We start from the raw sequence: 19762 nt of genomic DNA on the forward strand, positions 1-19762 counted from the left end.
ATTCATTGGTCAACAACTTTGCCTGGCAACAGCAAACACCCAGCAACTTCCATGCCTTAATGGCTGGAGAACAGGCAACCCGAGACAGCAAGGCGTCTCCTGAATCACCCTTCTTTGTTCCCTCTACACTCTTTACATTCCTGATGGTCTCATCGATAAGAGTCCATCTGATGTTATCACCAACCATGCGGCTTGTCGACCCCCATGGCCACACTCCCACACAGCAGGACCCCTGCATAAGATAAAGGGCTAGCCAAGCCTCGGGGGAAGAGCTGCTTACCGGTTGGATAGAGATGCTGCAGGATCCCATTGTCCACAGTGTGAAGATCCTTCACATTGAAAGAAGGGAAGAAATACGAGTGGAAAAACTTCTTTGGGAAGAGTCCTTCCCAAGTGTCATCACCCATGAAGACCACTCTTCTTCCTGAAGCAGAAAGAAAGGAATTAATGGGAGCAGGGAGCATGTCATTACCCACATTAGTGCAAAGAGCCCGGGCAGATCCAGGTCAGGCTCTAGAGCACTGGCTCTTCTCCAACCCACAGTCAAAAGTGACCTACAAGTAAAATCCTGGGCTCAAACTTGAAACATGACAGTGATGGGGCTTCATATGCAGAAAAGAGAAGGCAAAAGCAGGGCAACTTTCCATCACCCTCACTCTGCCCGTCCTTGTCCTGTCTGCCACCAGCCACCCCTTGGTGTTTTCATAGAGCCTATTCAGCATGGGAGCAGGATCCATCCCCCTGAGCAGGGTCTATAAGTGTTTTTGGCCTCTGATGATTTACTGCATGTGCCCTCCTTTCTCATGCACAGGGAAGCTGACAGCCCAGCACTGCTGCCTCACCCCAGGCACAGGCGTGACTGATGTCTGTGCTGCACTGAGCCCTGGAAGGAAATCTCTGGGTAACACAATCACAGACTGGCCAAGGTTGGAAGGACCCTCTGAAGACCATCTAGTCCAACCCCCTGCCAAGCACGATCACCCAGAGCACATTGCGCAGGATGGCATCCAGGTGGGTTTTGAATATCTCCAGAGAAGGAGATTGCACAACCTCTCTGGGCAACCTGTCCCAGTGCTCTGTCACCCTCACAGTAAAGAAATGCCCTCTCACATTCAGCCAGAACTTCGTGTACTTCAGTTTGTGCCCGTTGCCTCTTGTCCTGTTACTGGGCACAACTGAAAAGAGACCAGCTCCATCCTCTCGACACCCTCCCCTCAGATATTTATACACACTGATGAGGTCTCCCCTCAGTCTTCTCTTTCCCAGGCTAAAGAGGCTCAGTTCTCTCTCTCTACTACGTCATCCCACCCAAACAAGCTCTTTACAGCACACCCAGGCAGCATCAAATTACACAGAAAAAGTGGTGACAGCCGCAGACACCCTGCGTGATGCCCCCACATGTGGGAATAAAAATGTTGGTTTTGCAGAGTTACATTGTTTAAAGGTAAGGAATGGAGTATTGAGATATGCTTGCAGTGATAAGAAAACTTAGCAGGCGACCTTGTAAAATGCAGACAACCAGACTCCTTAGAACAATTAGGTGAAAATCACGGTGTTAAGTCAAGTCAGAGAAGTGAAGAAACATTACCAGTTCAAACTGTAAAAAAGTCAAATGAAATTTGAAATTTAACAGGCCGGCAACTGAAGGCCATGCATTGTCTGTGAAGCATCGGATAGGTTGTGAACCTGGATTACCCACTCAGTGGGGAAACAGGGGAGGGTCCTGTCATCGAAAAGTATATAAACTGTGTTTTGGAACCAGTAGGTGCGCTCCTGCTTGTGGGACGCCTGCCATTGCAATCGCGAATAAATTACTACTTCACTGAGATCCTCGCCTGAGCCTAAGTTATTGGCTACGGAGCGTTTCTCACAATTTGGGGGCTCGTCCGGGATCCAGTCACCTACCGGGGAGCCCCACCGCCGCAGCAGCAGGAAGGCATGCCCTGCTGATTTCAGGGTCCTGTGCATCGGCGGTGGCGGTTCTGCGGAGAGCTGACAGAGGGCCCGAGACTGATGAAAGAGGCAGGATCCATGAAGTAGTGGGGAAGGGAAGAAGGTAGGCACTCCGGGTTTAAGAATTGATCCGGTAACTCTGTGCACAGACCAAGGTAAGAAATATTAAGTATTGCCTTGGGGGTCGGGTGAGACTCTGTGTGACGTGTGATTGAGACGTACTTTTGTACGAAGTGAGTGTGGAGTCCTGATCCGCGGTTCCGTAGCTCCGCGAGGGGCGCGGCCGGAGACAGACGAAGCGTGAGATAAGGGAGAGAAAGGAAGAGTCTCGGGAAATTTGGTGTACGGTAAGCCCTTGCACAGGGAAGTGCTTGGCACTACACCAGGGAAATTTGGTGTGTGGTAATCCTTGCACGGGGAAGTGCTTGGAAGTACACCAGGGAATCTGGTAAACTCATAGGTGTGCGGTACCCCTTGCACAGGGAAGTGCTTGGGAGTACACCACACCCCCATTTTCCAGTGTGTGGTACCCTGCAGGAGGGAAATTTCTGTAGCAGCACACTGACAAGGGCTAGGAAAAATGGGAAATATGAGTTCCAGGGGACAGGGAAATATCCCTGGGGGAGTGCCTACCGAAAGTTCTTCCCGAAGAATTATAAGAAATTGGAAAAATAATCTCAAAATTAGAGGAGATGATAAAAGAAAAAAAAATGGTTAAATATTGTGTATTAGTCTGGACAAAAGAACCAATTAAGGAAACAGCAGTATTTTGGCCAAAATAGGGACCTGATGAAAATTCAGGCTTTAAATTTATATGTAAACAATAAGACTCCTTTTTTTTCCAGAGGAGGAGCCAAGTTATGCTCCCTATAATCCTAATATTGCACCGGTGGCAGCAGCAGTCGCTCCAGGAAAGGAGACAGGGACTGCAATTAACACTGTCCCTAGAGAAGAGCGTACTCTAGGCTCTGGCAAGAATTAGAACAAGGTAGAAGAGGTACTGAGAATTTTGCCTTCCCTGATACTAACAGCACTAACACTAACTGTGTATCCTCTTAACTGAACTTCCCCCCATCCTTACCAGCAGAGAGGTTAGGGGTTTTAAGGAGATGAAGTCTTTAATTGAGGACCCCAACAGGCTAGCTGATCTATTAGACCAGTTCCTAGGACTTAACTTATACTCTTGGGGGGGGAATTATGTATATAAATATGCTGTTTACAGGGAAAGAAATGGGAATGATCAGGAGGAGAGCTGCTGTACAAAAATGGGAAAGAGCTCATCCTCCAGGACCAGGGGTAATACCGGCAGGGCAGAAATAACCACTTGCCGATCCTGGCTGGAAGAATAATAGTGTGCAACACAGAAATCATATGAGAGACTTGGGGTCAGAATGAGAAAGTACTTGGGGATGAATCCTGAGGACCCAGTATCCCAAGGGCTCTTGAAAGTTCATTTTGTGATTGAAGCCTGGCAAGATGCACAGAAAATGCTCCAGAAGGTGGGGGGGATGTAGTGAACAGTCACTGGGGGGCCCTCCTGTGGGAGGCCCTGAACGTGTATGTCAGGAGGGGAGATGAGAAGGAAAAGCAGAGAGTGAAACTAATGGTATTGACAGTGTAGCAGGTAGTCAGGCAGAGGGTTGGAGAAAGAGGAAGAAAATCTTCAGGGGGAGTCAGGCCCAGGATGGAAAGGAGAGGAAGAGAGATGAAGGAATGGCAGGCAAGGAAAGCTACCCGTGTTGTGGCCTGAATCTTAGCAGGGACAGGCTTTGATGGGATGTTTTAAGTGTGGGCAGGCTGGCCACTTCAGGTAGGAATATCCGGAGTGGAAGAAGGAGGAGAGAAGGAAAATGGGATGAGGGAGAAAGGTATGGAATTAAGTTGGCTAATGACTGAGACTTTGGTGAAAGTACAGGCTGGAGAAAGATAAGAAGAAGTGTTAAAAAGGGTTATTGAAGGTGTTAAAGGTGTGGTATGTAATGTTTGACAGAGCTGTTTTTTTGAATGAGTTGGGAAAGTTGAATGAGCAGGGAAAGAGAATGTAGGCATTATCTAAGTAACAGTCTAGAAGTTTTGGTATATTTGCTGTGGTGTTTGGTCAGGTTCCCAAGTATCGAGAAGGGGGGGGGCAGGGGGGGCAGCCTGCTCCACCAGGGGCCTCTCCACAGGCCGCAGGGGGCTTCGGCTCCGGCGCCTGGAGCGCCTCCACCCCCTCCTTCTGTGCTGACTTTGGTGTCTCCGGGGAGGTTTCTCGCTCCTCCCTCTCCCAGCTGCTGTTGAGCAGCAGGTTTTTTGTTTGTTTGTTTGTTTTCGTGGATGTGCTCTCACAGAGGCACGGACTGTGTTGCTCATGGCTTGGCTCTGGGCAGCGGTGGGCCCCTCTGGGGCCGGATGAAATTGTCCCTTATCTGCCACGGGGAGGTTTCTGGATTCTCCTCGTGGGGGCTGCCACTGCAGCCCCCCCCGAACCTTGCCATCAAACACAATACACAGGGGCAGCTAGGTCATTACTGGCCTGTAAAGTATCAGGGCTTAAATTAACTAATGAAACCCTAACAAGTGATGGGGGTAGAAGGGGCTGGGATAACAGTGCCACCTTTGGGGGGTACCAAGCTGAGACTAGGGGATAAAATGATCTCTGGGCAATTGTTGTATGTACCCAAGGCAGGGACTAACTTGTTGGGAAGGGATTTGATGATGAAATTGGGCATTCAAATAGTAAATTGTTAGACTGGAATAACAGTGGTATTAATGGAGTGCTCTCAGGCCCTGAGAGCAAAGATATATTCACCTCTGACTGGAAAGTCTCTGAAATGGGGGCGGAAGCAACAATACATATGGACAGTTTTACCTCAGGGGTTTACAGGGCCACCGATTTATTTGGGCAAAGTTCTGGAACAGATTTTGGAGCAATTCCAACCTCCCAAGGAGGAATTTCTGTTACAAAATGTGTATGATCGTTTATTGTCAGGACAGGAGAAAACAGCTGTGAAGGAAGCTACTAACAAGCTATTCAACTTTCTGGGAAAGCAGGGCTTGGGAGTATTGAAAAATAAATTACAATACGTAGAAAGAGAAGTCAGGTATTTAAGGCATCTAATGTCTGAGGGAAAACGGAGAATAAATCCAGAGAGGATTCAGGGAATTGTTGAAAACTAAGAAAGAACTAAAAAGTTTTTAAGAGAGATTTCTTTAAGGAATCAGGAGCCACGAAGTCGGAGGGAAAATGGATACTCCCTGATGGGAGAGAAATGCTGAATAAAGCAGCAATGAGGCAAATATGATGTTTTACATCAAGAGAGTCATTGGGAGGTGCAAGCAATGTGTGATGTTGTGCTAAGACAGTATGTCTGTGTAGGAATATACACTTTAGTGAAGCAAATATGCAGAGGATGTACCATATGTCAAAAGGTAAATAAAAAGGTCATTTGTAACTCACCTAGAGGGGGATGGGAGCCAGGGATTCGACCTTTCCGAAGTATACAGGTAGACTTTACTGAGTTACCTAAAGGAGGGAGATTTAAGTACTTGTTTGTCCTAATTGACCACGTGACTGGGTGTGTGTAAGCTTTCCCCTCGGTATCTGCCACTGCGAACACGGTGGCTAAGGTATCACTGGAGCAAACAGTCCCTAGATATGGGATAGCTGAAAACATTGATTCAGATCAAGGAAGTCATTTCCCTTCACAAGTACTGCAAGGGTTAATGCAGGCCTTAGAGATTGAGTGGGATTTTCACACCCCCTGGCACCCCTCCTCTTCAGGGAAGGTAGAGTGAATGAACCAGACATTAAAGAAGCAATTAACTAAATTAGTGTTATAAATGACTGAGTCCCAAATAGGATTACAATCAGAGTTTACAATTTATTAAACGAATAGAGGCAAGCAAACAGCGCTGGGTGCGCCGGGAGTCTCTGCTCCACCGGGACGCACACCCGTTACGTAAGGCATCTAATTTTTTATACTCCTAGGCTAATACATATTTATTACTACTTCTAAAAGAGGCAAGGTTATTATAATTGGTTTCCCGAATCCGAAGTCCTCCCAGGTGCACCTGCTTATCAGTCTCTGTTAGTCTCTCGGGGGCCGCTCGGACAGGGAGGCTCATATTCTTCCTCCTTATCTAGTGGTCTCTTGGCCGGCTGTCAGAAGTTACTGCACGTCCGTGCAAAGTCAGCAGTTTTTCTCCGAAGAAATCCCTTTGTTCTCTTCTCGCCTAAACCCAGGCCTCAATGTTAACCCTTCAAAACCCCTTAATGGCACGAATTGCTGGACCATTTCTTACAATTCCTCCCTTTTTTTTTTTTTTTAATCATCAATTCGTGTCTCTCCTTCAACCTTTGTCAGTAACAATTGGATTTCATCAGTCAGTTCTCGGGGTGTCCACTTCTTAAGCATCATTATCGACACGTCACCTTTTCTCTCCACTGAAGTCATCACAAATTGGGTGCTATTTATTACTCGCCGTATCAACAACGTAAAGCAACGTATCATACAAGGTATAAACAATAATGTCACTATACCACATAAAAATAAAAACAGCATCCTTTTAACCCATGGTTCACCAGGCAACCATGAAAAGAAATCCCAATCCATACCCTTCCAAGTTTGTACTGGGACGTGGGCTAGCTTTCTAATTTCCTTTGTTATCTGCTTGACCACTTTTCCATTATCATCAATCTGTAGACAACAATTAGAATCGTTCAGTTTTCCACACACTCCCCCTTCTTCTGCTAGTAAATAGTCTAAGACCGTTCTATGTTGGAATATAGCATTTCTCATTTGAGTGGATTGGTCAGCCAAAAGATCCAAGGCTGTCGCTGTTTGATTTGTTACAATTTCGAGGATAGCTTGCAACCTAATTATTCGGTTCAAATTATAAATAGGTTCTCGGGCTCCTGATATCAACTCATTCGGGTTCCAGGTAGCTGGCCCATAATGCTATATGATTCTTTCAGGAGGCCATTCATCCTTTCCCCATTCTTGGGCACTACCCCCGGTTAAGGAAGTATCTATAGATCGTTTCACTCTGTTCAGGTCATCATATAATCTTATTCCTAAATGATCTCCTTGTGTTTGTGACAATAAAAAGAACAAGGGTCTTATGTACCCCACATAGCATATTCCCGACCAATTTTCAGGTAGCCTCTTGTAAGCATGTTTGCCACACACCCAATAATGTCCCTTTAGGGCCCATGTCCCATTTGGAAAAGGACCATTCCATCCCTTTTTAGCCCTTGGGGCGTGATAATACAGAGTGTCCTTGTTACCGAGTGGTCCTGTTACAATGTCTGCCCCGTTCGTACTCGTATATGCGCACTTCCAAGCTCCCGCATCAGGTTTCCACTTACAGTCACAATTCAGTTCTCCTTGGTGGCCAGTTATATTATAAGCTGACCAGAAATGCTTAAAGAACACTCGCCTCCCATTCTCATTCTGCCATCTCCAGCGATAGACCCGCACCACATGCTGTTCCTTAGTGGTGTTATCGCGCTGACAGCTCAAGATTTGACCATCAAATTGTCCCCCCGCTTGTGCTCTTGCCAGAGTTTTACATCCGGATCCAAAAAATTCTCTGTATGAGCATTTCAGCCAAGTCCCATTTCTCAGCTGAACATGTGTGGTGTTCCATTTCCCACTACGTGCTGTACAGTTTATAGGACTACATCCAGGATCGGTACAATCATATCCAGGAGACAGAGTCCAATTGCAAATGCTTTTTCCCACCGCCACTGTTCCTGTTCTGTTCAAGCAGTATACACCCCGAGCTGACGAGTGCAACTGCCATGGGCCTCCTTCCTCTTTCCAAAATTGCGTCCCATTATGAACTTCGCTCAGATTACTGACCCACCACTTGGGTTCAACTGGGCCTGCTACCCAGGGCCAACTTTCAGTTCCCCCCGGTCCTCCACAAATCCAGCAGTTACTAAGGTTAAAGGCCCTAGCCACTTCCTCCCCCAAAGTGAAAAAGTTATTCCTCCATTCTTGCCCATGGCCCAATTGCCCCTGTAAAAACAATACCAGAAAGTATAGCATTTCTTATCCTTTTTCGTCGTCCAATCTTGAGAGTGTGGGAAACGCCTTCAATCATGAGGTTGGGCCCGCTTTCAGAGCTTGTGTTACCATTCAGCCCTTCGGGGTGATCCAGCTCCTGGAAAAACTAATCACAATTTCATTATGGGTTTAAGAGGTTCTCATGTTACTTTTCTCAGGACAACCTGATCTTAGCGCGGGAGAAGTCCGGTCGAGGCCCTCTCACTCGGCAGTCAATACCCATAGGGGTTGCCTCCCTCGGTAGACCATACACACCGCAGTGGAGGGTCCTACCCCGGTCTTGCCTTCTCCCTTTCCTCCCTTCAGCCTTGTCCTCTTTATCCAGTGCCCTTACTTCATGCAGAACCTTATTGCTGGGATATCAGTTCCTCTTTAATCTCAGTTTCAGTTCCCCAGGAGTGGACTCAACCCTCCAGGCTTCGGTAGTTATTGGTCCTTTTATTCTGGATGCGTGGGTCCAACCCCTTTCTGCTGTTCTCACAGCTGTTTCAGTAGTAAGTAAAACAAGGTACGGTCCCTCCCATCGGGGGTTCAATGATTCTTCTCTCCAGGTTTTTATTAAGACCTTGTCTCCTGGTTGTATCTTATGAATAGCAAATCCTAAAGGTGGTGTCTGAGTCATCATCCCAATTTCTCTTAGCTCCTGTAATCTCCTTCCAATGGTAATTATGTATTTCTGGATACTATGATCCTCAACTACATTGTTCCCTAGGGGCATCCCTTGAGAATAAGGCATACCATATAACATTTCATATGATGATAATCCAGTCTCACTGTGTGGTTTAGTTCTTATGTTTAAAAGTGCCAATGGTAAGCATTTCGTCCAGGGCAGCTGTGTCTCGATCATTAACTTAGTCAATTGTTGTTTTATTGTTTGATTCATCCTTTCTACTTTCCCTGAGCTCTGTGGGTGCCAGGGAGTGTGGTATTCCCACTGAATACCTAATGATTGACACAACAATTTTATTATTTTAGAAGTAAAGTGTGTGCCCTGATCAGAATCAATGTACTGGATTATCCCATACCTTGGTATTAAATGTTCCAATAAAATTTTTACCACTGTCTGTGCAGTAGCTCGTGCTACAGGATAAGCTTCTACCCATTGTGTTAAATGATCTACGATTACCAATAGATATTTCATTCTCCCTACCTTGGGCAATTCAGTGAAATCAACTTGTACTTTCTCGAAAGGCCTATAAGCTGTTTTTCTCCCTCCCATAGCTGCTTGTCGAAACACTTTCTTATTTATTTTCTGACAAGTTAAACAACCTTGTGTAATTTGTTTCGCTATTTCAAAAATTCCAATGCAACCAAATTGTTTAAGGAAATGATCGCTTAATGCCTTCATACCCCAATGTGTTTGTGCATGTAAACGTTCCAGTATTTGCCTCGCATAGGCTTTTGGCAATATCTCTCGCCCGTCAGGCAGTGTCCATTCTCCTTGTTCTAACTTAGCCCCTATTTTCTCCAATTTTGCTTGTTCTTCAGGGGTAAATTTCTTTTCTTCTCTTTCTCGCCTTTCTTCCTCTCGTATCACATTGATTTTAACAACCTGAGTCCTCAGGGCTGCTTCCTGGGCCTCCTTATCTGCTAGATTATTTCCTGTGATTCGATAATCCAATCCCTTTTGGTGTCCTCTTACATGTACCACTGCTATCTCCTTTGGTTCTCTTAATGCCCTTAAAATTTTTATTATTAACTCTTGATGTATAAGATTCCTCCCTTGAGTATTAATTAGACCTCTTTCTTCCCAAATTTTTCCAAAAGTATGGACCACCCCATATGCATATTTAGAGTCTGTATATATTGTCCCACTTTTCCCTTTTAATAGTTCCAGGGCCCTACATAGGGCATACAGCTCACAAGCCTGAGCTGACCATGATGGGCTCAAAGGTCCGGATTCCACAGGTTCTAAGTTCTTATTAATTATTGCATATCCTGATTTTCTTTTTCCTTCCACTACTCGGGAGGAGCCATCTACAAACAGTGCCTCTCCTTTCTCCAACTCAGCATCCTTTAAATCCGGCCTCACTGTTGTCTGGGTCTCAATTACCTCTAAACAGTTATGTTGTACTCCCTCCTGTGGTTCTCCGAACAAAAATTGTGCTGGGCTCTGAGCAGAGGTTACCCTCAGTTCTAAGTCAGGTGAGTCAATTAGTATTGCTTCATACTTTAGGATCCGACTATCCGTTAACCATTTTTCTGCTTTTTGCTGTAACACACTTCTAACATTGTGTGGAGTATACACCTTTAAAGGAGCACTAAAGGTAATCTTCCTAACTTCTTCTATTAGTAATGCTGTAGCGACCAGAGCTTGAAGACAAGCAGGCCACCCTCTACTTACTGGATCAAGCAACCTAGAGCAATACCCTACAGGTTTCTTAATCCCTGCCCAATCTTGAGTGAGAACTCCATATGCTGTTTGGTTCGATGTATTTACAAAGAGATAGAAAGGTTTTTCCAGATCTGGAAGGCTCAGTACAGGTGCCTGTATTAAAGCCCTTTTTATTTCCTCAAATTTCTGATCATCCTCTGTGAACCACTTAAGCTGGTTATTAGTTAATTTCTCATATAAGAATTTGACCTTTTCACTGTAGCCTTCAAGCCACGGTCTACAATATCCTAATAATCCCAATACTTGCCGAATTTCCTTTTTAGTTTGTGGGGGTCTTAAAGATAGAATCCCTAATACCCTGTCAGGATCTAATTTCTTTTTCCCCTTACTCAGCCAGTGCCCCAAGTATTTTACTTCCTGTTCCACAAACTGTAATTTCGATCGAGACACCTTTAATCTCCTTTCCCCTAAAAAGTTTAGCAATTTAATAGTAGCTTCTCGGGTTCCCTCTTCAGTTTCTCCTGCTATTAATAGATCATCCACATATTGCAATAATTTGACCCCCCTAGGTAACGTGAAATCTTGTAAAATTTTTTCTAAAGTTTGTCCAAATAGATTTGGTGACTCTGTAAACCCCTGTGGTAGCACAGTCCATCTTAATTGTTGTTTTCGTCCCGTTTCGGGGTCCTCCCACTCGAAGGCAAAATAATCTCTGGATCTCTCATCCAGAGGGCAGGCCCAAAATGCATCTTTCAGATCTATTACACTATACCAGGTATGTTTGGGAGATATGCGACTCAATAAAGTATAAGGATTTGCCACCACAGGGAATTTAGCGAGTGTTCGCTGATTTACAGCTCTCAGGTCTTCTACCATCCTGTATGACCCATCCGATTTTTTTACGGGGAGGATGGGTGTATTATGAGGCGACATGCACGGTTCTAAAGTTCCTTTTTCCAGAAGCCTGTCAACCACAGGTTTTAACCCCTTTCGACCCTCCATTGGTATAGGGTATTGTTTGACTCGGATTGGACGATGGGGATCCATTATTTGAATATTTATGGGGTCCATTTCTATCCTTCCAGTCTCCCCCTCCTTATACCATACTAAAGGGTTAATGACTTCTTCATCTTTTTGTGTCAAAGTGTATAATTTAATCTGCAATTCGTCCCCTTGACTCTGAATGCTCAAATTCAATCTTAAAATCAAATCTCTCCCCAGTAAATTGTACTCCGCTTCAGGGAGCAAAAGAAAATCATTAACATAAGTTTTCTTCCCAGTTTCTACTTTTACATTTTTCAAGACAGGCACTCTAAAAGGCTCTCCTTTTGCCCCTATCACTGACATATAATTGTTCCCTTCCTCTACTCCTTTTGGAAGTTTTTGAATAGTAGATTTTTCAGCTCCTGTGTCCACTAAAAACAAAACTTCCTCTTTATGGGGACCAATTAGTAGTTTTATCAAGGGCTCCGTTGATGTTGACGTCCCCAGAAGATATAGCCCCTGACACCCCTATTCTTCTTTGAATGTTTTCTCATCTTGTTCCCGCTTACGACAGTTCCTCTGAATGTGTCCCTTCTTGTTGCAATAGTAACGAGCGGGAATGGTGTATTTCTCTCGACAAGACTGCCCCCTAGGGGCTTTCTCTATTCCCTTCTCCCTCCTTTCTCCGGACAGAGTCTTATTTCTCTGACTTTCTCTTACTGCTGCTACAAAAATCTTAGCTTTTGCTTTTTGTTTTTCCTCATCTCTCCTAACATATACTTTCTGTGCTTCCCTAAGTAACTCTTCTAATCCCCTCTCTTGCCAATCTTCCAGCTTCTCTAATTTCCTCCTTATGTCCCCCCAGGATTTAGCTACGAATTGCGTTCTAAGGAGTGCAGTTCCAGCCACCGTATTCGGGTCAATTCCAGAATACATTTGTAAACTTCTCCTTAATCTCTCCAACCATTCTGTTGGAGATTCGTCTTTCCCTTGTTGTTCATTAAATGCTTTATTAATGTTTTGCCCTCGGGGAACAGCTTCCCTTATTCCCTGTATGATTAATGTTCTCAAATCCCTCATATTCTGCCTTCCTTGGGGTTGTTGATGATCCCAGTGGGGATCCACGTTTGGCCATTTTTGGTCTCCTGGGGGTCCTGCCTGACTCTGTCTCTCCCACATTCTCATTCCAGCTTGCCTAATCATTCCTTTTTCCTCGAAAGTAAATAAGATCCCAAAAATGGACTGTATTTCTTCCCAGGTATAAGTATTGGGACCTAGGAATTGGTCCAGTCTTTCAGCTACTCCGAGGGGGTCATCTAATAAGGCCCCCATTTCTTTCTTGAAATTCCTTACATCTGTGGTATTTAAGGGGACTGCCACAAACCCAATGCCTCCCTGATTGCCTCCCAGGGGTACCTCTCTTAAGGGATATAGAGAAGCTCCCTCAGATGTGGCAGTCCTACTTCTCGTACATGCAGCCGGGGGTCGGTCTGATTCCGGTGCTGTCGGCGGTGGAGATACCACAGCTGCCGGAGGTGGGGCCACTGCCAGAGGTGGATTGTTAGAATATAGAGGTGGTAAATTATCTAATGGCTCCCATTTATCCTCTTTTTCTTTTTCCCGTTTTTCTTCTCCTTCTTCAAACTCCTCCTCTGTTTTTAGTGTAAATACTGAGGCTGGAAAAGGACGTGAAGTCCTGATCCATAATCCTGCATAATCACTTTCCTCCTGACTAAAAGGTTCCTTTGAGTTAACATGTAGATTTAAAGCCTGGCAAACCCAGTCTTCAAAAGATCCGAAAATAGGCCAAAAGACATGTGGTCTTAAAGGCTCCTTTGGCCATTCTATCATACAATACTGAATCATTTTTACTTTGCTTTTTCCTTTTCTGGGGCCCCTATCGTTCCAATTTCTAATCATTATCCCTAATGGACTTTCTGGTGGTATGTCTGGTAATTTGCTCCCTTTTCTCTGGTCCCGGGTCTTCGATTTAATCTGACCCATCTAGGAATTTTACTGTGGCAATTCCTACAGCCCTTGGTTGCCTTAGTGAGAGTGTCTTGCAGGGGGTTTAGGACCTATCACCCACCCACGAATCCTAGAGGAATCGCTTCGGTCCTTCACCGGCCAAGTCCCTCGCGGGAGATTGGAACCGCGGTTAGAAGACCTCCACAATCGCTTCGGAACTACGTTCCGTCTCAATCACACTCTCACACACACACAGGCAACCGAATCCCACCCAACCGAACAGTATACACATTAAATACTTACGACTCCGTCGTCTTCGTTCGGATCTTCGCGCGCAGAATTACGGGCAAAATATAGTGCTGCAGCCGGCAAAGGGAGCTCATAAAAATCTAAATCTTTGCTTGCCCTTATTCAGGTTCGAGATGGCATTAGTCCCGACCTGACTCGAACAGGAGCCACCAAATGGTGGGGGCGCCCCTCCTAGATCAAGTCAGAATTCAGGAACCAAGACCATCCCGGACGAGCCCCCAATTGTTATAAATGACTGAGTCCCAAATAGGATTACAATCAGAGTTTACAATTTATTAAACGAATAGAGGCAAGCAAACAGCGCTGGGTGCGCCGGGAGTCTCTGCTCCACCGGGACGCACACCCGTTACGTAAGGCATCTAATTTTTTATACTCCTAGGCTAATACATATTTATTACTACTTCTAAAAGAGGCAAGGTTATTATAATTGGTTTCCCGAATCCGACGTCCTTCCAGGTGCACCTGCTTATCAGTCTCTGTTACTTTCTCGGGGGCCGCTCGGACAGGGAGACAGGGAGGCTCATATTCTTCCTCCTTATCTAGTGGTCTCTTGGCCGGCTGTCAGAAGTTACTGCACATTCGTGCAAAGTCAGCAGTTTTTCTCCGAAGAAATCCCTTTGTTCTCTTCTCGCCTAAACCCAGGCCTCAATGTTAACCCTTCAAAACCCCTTAGTGGCACGAATTGCTGGACCATTTCTTACATTAGTGTTAGAAAGCCAACTTCCTTGGGTAAAATGCTTACCTTTAGCACTCCTACAGGTTCAAACAGCACCAAGAAACGATATAGGAATTTCACCGTATGAGATGCTGTTCGGATTACCCTATCTGGGCAGAAGGGATGAGATACCACAATTCGAAATGAGAGAGTTTTCTTAAGAACTGTATTCTGGGGTTGTCCTCTTCTTTGTCATCTCTCAGGACCCGTGGGAAATTGGGTCCTGATTCAGACCTGGAAAGGATCAACTCCGGCCTGAATGGGAAGGAAACTTCCAAGTACTACTAACCACTGGAACAGCCATAGGAACTGCGGAAAAAGTTTGGACTCACTATACTCGAGTGAAGGCATCCGTCGACCCTAGTACCTGGGAAGCTGTTCCTACAGAAGACTTGTTGGAAGTTGAAATCAAAGAGAAAAATCTCATAGTGGACTCTGAGTGGGATAAAAGCTTACAATTGTAAACTAACCTTTTATTTTCACAGGTAACTAATGAGTGTGACTTGTGATTGAGAGAAAGGACAGACCTATAGTGAATTGAAGTGCTCCCAAGGGGGTTTGTTATAGTAGTAGTGTACATCTTATTCTTTGTATTGATAATTATTTGGAAATTTAAGGTTTAAAAATAATGACAGGGAAAAATCAATTATTAATTTTGTTTTTAGTGATTGTAGGCCTCAGAGAAGGCCTTGGTCAATTGGCAACTTGGAAAAGGCATGACCAGATAATAGTAAGATGGGATACCCCGTAAAAATATGGGTGAATGTGACAGAGGGTTATGTACCGCAATCTGTCATGTTTGATGCTTGTGAGGTGTTAGCTTGTGAAGATTTAAATGCCCAACGACAGCTGAGCAGAGAGAACAAATAACTGGGAGAGACCCAACAGCCAGATTGAGAATAGCTGTATGGAAACGATCCTCTATTGCCATCAGAGAAAGGGAGAAACTCAAGGAGAAAACAGGAGAGAAAACAGGAGGCCCTCTTTGAAATGCGGCAGTTCAAACATTTGAGATTGAAACAGGGTATGGGGATGTGAATGCCTGGATAGAATGGGTCAAATATACTGTCCAGAGTCTCAACCATAGCAATTGCCATGCTTGTGCCTCGGGATGACCGATTGCCCAGATAGTGCCCTGCCCATTGGGGTGGACCAGGGATTCCCAGGGGATGCGATGTATGATTGCATTGTACCAAGAGAAGACTGCCTGGGGAAATGAGGCCTGTAAGTCTCTCTCTTTGCTGTTCCCTTCCTTGCGTGATAGCAATATCAGGGTTCCCCCTGCATTCTCCACAGCTATAGGTAACCATACAGCTTGTCTCTCACGGCAGGGTGTGAGTGCTACCCAGCATCTGGGAGAATTTGCCTTGTGCACGAGGACCTTGAATGCTACCAAGGACTTGATGGGAAACTGCTCAAGACTTGAGATCCCCAGGGCAGATCTCTGGTGGTACTGTGGAGGGAAGATCTTACGGTCCACCCTGCCATCTAACTGGGGAGGCACTTGTGCACTTGTTCAATTAGCTATACCCTTCACCCTGGCATTTGAAAGAGAAACATCACAAATACCCAGAAGAAGTAAAAGAAGCTTAGGAGTATCATTTGATGATAGCGCGTACATAGATTCTATTGGGGTGCCTAGAGGAGTTCCCGATGAACAGGAAGCCAGGAATCAAATTGCTGCAGGGTTTGAGTCACTGTTCTGGTGGGTAACAGTCAATAAGAATGTGGATTGGATTAATTATATTTATTATAATCAGCAGAGATTCATAAATTATACAAGGGATGCGATAAGAAGAATTGCTGAGCAACTAGATGCCACCAGCGAAATGGCTTAGGAAAACAGAATAACATTAGATATGATGCTTGCGGAGAAAGGAGGTGTGTGTGTGTGATACTGGGCAACCATTGTTGCTCTTTTATACCCAACAATACTGCCCCGGATGGCACAGTAACTAGAGCATTGCAAGGGTTTACCACCCTTGCCAGTGAATTGGCAGAAAAATCAGTCATGTTTACATTCTTGATCATAGTAGCAGGAGTTTTGACAGCCGTTGGTTGTTGCATTATCCCTGTGTAAGAGGACTAGTACAGTGGTTAATTGAAACTGCACTATTGAAAGAAATGACCATGAAGCCACCATCTTACTCCTGACACCTTACTTACACCTTACTTAGGTGAAAATCACGGTGTTAAGTCAAGTCAGATAAGTGAAGAAACATTACCACTTCAAACAGTAAAAAAGTCAAATGAAATTTGAAATTTAACAGGCCGGCAACTGAAGGCCAGGCATTGTCTGTGAAGCATCAGATAGATTGTGAACCTGGATTACCCACTCAGTGGGGAAACAGGGGAGGGTCCTGTCATCAAAAAGTATATAAACTGTGTTTTGGAACCAGTAGGTGCGCTCCTGCTTGTGGGGCGCCCGCCATTGCAATCGTGAATAAATTACTACTTCACTGAGATCCTCACCTGAGCCTAAGTTATTGGCTACGGAGTGTTTCTGACACATGGCATACCTGGCCCCAGCTCTGCCCCCATCAGGCCTATCACCCGACCGCAAACAGAACCCACTGGCAATGCCCTTGGCTTCTCAAAGCCACTCCTGGTGGTGACCTTGTGACAGTCACCGCTTGTACAACCAGTTTCACCTGCTTTCTCATCATCTTTGTAGAAATCCTAGCCAAACTCCCACTTGCTTCCCACTCTCGGTACAAGCCAGAGAAACCCAGCCTGCATGACAGCTCTGGCCAAGACAACTGATATCTGGGTGAGGGAAAAAAAAAATTAGCTGAGGGATAGAGGCGTGGTAAACAGCTCCCTTCCTGAGGAAGAAAGAGGAATAAAGGTCCCATGTGAATGCTGACTAGCGTTTTCCATGTTCCCCTCCTGGCCAGACACCACACGTACCGTTCTGCACCAGCTGTGCCAGCAGGTTGTCCTCCTGGATCACATAGGTGGCAAAGTTGCTGCCCATGTCAATGAAAGCGTGCAGCGAGCTGGTGGTGAGGCCCTTGATGTGCTGCCTGGTGGCGGTGGGGGGATCAGCTCAGAAGCGGTAGAGGCAGGCATGGCGGGGCTAGGAGCTCACCACATTAATTGCAAGACACTGTTATAGTCGATTGATCCATAAAGTGGCCATTTAGTTTATATAGTGGCCACCACTGACTGCAATACTTAGTGGAAGTCCTCTTGCTTTCTGTGCCCCCATTTCTAACAATACCCTTCCAATGTGCCAATATGCACCCAAGGAAGCTTTCTTTTGGACGTCTTTGTTTTGGATATTACCCATTTCCTTGATTTCCCATTCCCTTTTATTTATTTATATTAGTTACTGTCCCTTGTTTCAATTTCCACGCAAACCTTTTTATTGCAGGTTTTTACTATCTTTTCCTAATCTTCTTCCCAAATGTCCCAATTCTCTGGGATTAAACTCTTCTTTCCACATACAAACTTTACTATTTCAGATTATTAATGAGCCCCGTTCCAATCATAAATCCGCAGGACTTCAGAAAAACACCTGAAGCACTCGGCCTTCCGTCTTCTAGACAAACAATAACACCTTTTCCATAAAATTTACATTTCAATAAGACCGAATTTCAAGCCGAATGCTAATTTTTCTCATGCACTTTGTTAGTAAGCCCACACGAAACAAGGAATCACTCCTGTGTATCTGTCAAGATGGGGGTTTAAAAGGTATTGAGGCCTAAATAAATTCGCTCTCCCCCTTCTTACCAAATTCCCAGGGCTCAGGCCCGAACCACCAAAGAAGTGACTCTCTGTTCTAACACTTTGATAATCACTCACCCCCCCCCCACCCCGATACTTGGGAAACTGACCAAACACCACCGCGAATATACCCAAACTTCTAAACTGTTACTTAGATAATGCTCCCACCTTCCTCCTTGACACACTCAAAACATTTAAGAACAAAATAGGATTGCAAGATGCACCACCGGGGGTGGATTGTTAGGATATAGAGGTGGTAGGTTATCCAATGACTCCCATTCATCATCTTTTTCTTTTTCCTTTTTTTTTTTTCTCTTCTTCTTCAAACTTCTCGTCTGCTTTTAGTGTAAATATTGAGGCTGGAAAAGGACGTGAAGTCCTGATCCATAATCCTGCATAATCACTTTCCTCCTGGCTAAAAGGTTCCTTTGAATTAACATGTATATTTAAGGCCTGGCAAACCCAGTCTTCAAAGGATCCGAAAACGGGCCAAAAGACATGTGGTCTTAAAGGCTCCTTTGGCCATTCTATCATACAATACTGGACCATTTTTAATTTACTTTTTTCCTTTTCTGGGGCCCCTATCGTTCCAATTTCTAATCATTATCCCTAATGGACTTTCTGGTGGTATGTCTGGTAATTTGCTCCCTTTTCTCTGGTCCCGGGTCTTCAATTTTGTCTGACCCATCTAGGAATTTTACTGTGGCAATTCCTACAGCCCTTGGTTGCCTTAGTGAGAGTGTCTTGCAGGGGGTTTAGGACCTATCACCCACCCACGAATCCTAGAGGAATCGCTTCGGTCCTTCACCGGCCAAGTCCCTCGCGGGAGATTGGAACCGCGGTTAGAAGACCTCCACAATCGCTTCGGAACTACGTTCCGTCTCAGTCACACTCTCACACACACAGGCAACCGAATCCCACCCAACCGAACGGTATACGCCTTAAATACTTACGACTCCGTCGTCTTCGTTCGGATCTTCGCGCGCAGAATTACGGGCAAAATATAGTGCTGCAGCCGGCAAAGGGAGCTCATAAAAAAATCTAAATCTTTGCTTGCCCTTATTCAGGTTCAAGATGGTGTTAGCCCCGACCTGACTCGAACAGGAGCCACCAAATGGTGGGGGCGCCCCTCCTAGATCAAGTCAGAATTCAGGAACCAAGACCATCCCGGACGAGCCCCCAATTGTTATAAATGACTGAGTCCCAAATAGGATTACAATCAAAGTTTACAATTTATTAAATGAATAGAGGCAAGCAAACAGCGCTGGGTGCGCCGGGAGTCTCTGCTCCACCAGGACGCACACCTGTTACATAAGACGGCTGATTTTTATGCTCCTAGGCTAATACATATTCATTACTACTTCTAGAAGAGGCAGGGTTATTATAATTGGTTTCCCGAATCCGAAGTCCTCCCAGGTGCGCCTGCTTATCAGTCTCTGTTAGTCTCTCGGGGGCCGCTCGGACGGGGAGGCTCATATTCTTCCTCCTTATCTAGTGGTCTCTTGGCCGGCTGTCAGAAGTTACTGCACGTCCATGCAGAGTCAGCAGTTTTTCTCTAAAAAATCCCTTTGCTCTCTTCTCGCCTAAACCCAGGCCTCAATGTTAACCCTTCACACTCCTTAGTGGCACGAATTGCTGGACCATTCCTTACACTATAGAGAGCGATAAGGTTGCCCCTGAGCCTCCTCTTCTCCAGGCTGAACAAGCCCAGCTCCC

The 19762-nt window shown here is 45.3% G+C and overlaps 1 protein-coding gene and 1 long non-coding RNA gene across 2 annotated transcripts; one reads left to right on the top strand and one right to left on the bottom strand.

Moving 5' to 3' along the window:
* Window positions 1-1643: 1643 nt before the first annotated feature.
* Window positions 1644-4777, top strand: LOC310888777. The gene is made up of 3 exons (XR_014576156.1): window positions 1644-2108; window positions 2799-3051; window positions 3114-4777. It is a non-coding gene; the product is annotated as an uncharacterized lncRNA (long non-coding RNA).
* Window positions 4778-6213: 1436 nt separating this feature from the next.
* On the bottom strand, window positions 6214-19351 carry LOC310888778 (uncharacterized protein). Its single transcript, XM_083815834.1, has 2 exons — window positions 13597-19351; window positions 6214-8112 (listed from the first exon to the last, which is right to left on the bottom strand). Exon 2 carries the CDS (start codon window positions 7986-7988, stop codon window positions 6894-6896), a length of 1095 nt encoding a protein of 364 aa, XP_083671960.1. The 5' UTR covers window positions 7989-8112; window positions 13597-19351; the 3' UTR covers window positions 6214-6893.
* Window positions 19352-19762: the final 411 nt, after the last annotated feature.

Source organism: Anser anser (assembly GCF_964211835.1).
Source record: "Anser anser genome assembly, chromosome: W".
In the NCBI taxonomy this organism is placed as follows: Eukaryota; Metazoa; Chordata; class Aves; order Anseriformes; family Anatidae; genus Anser; species Anser anser.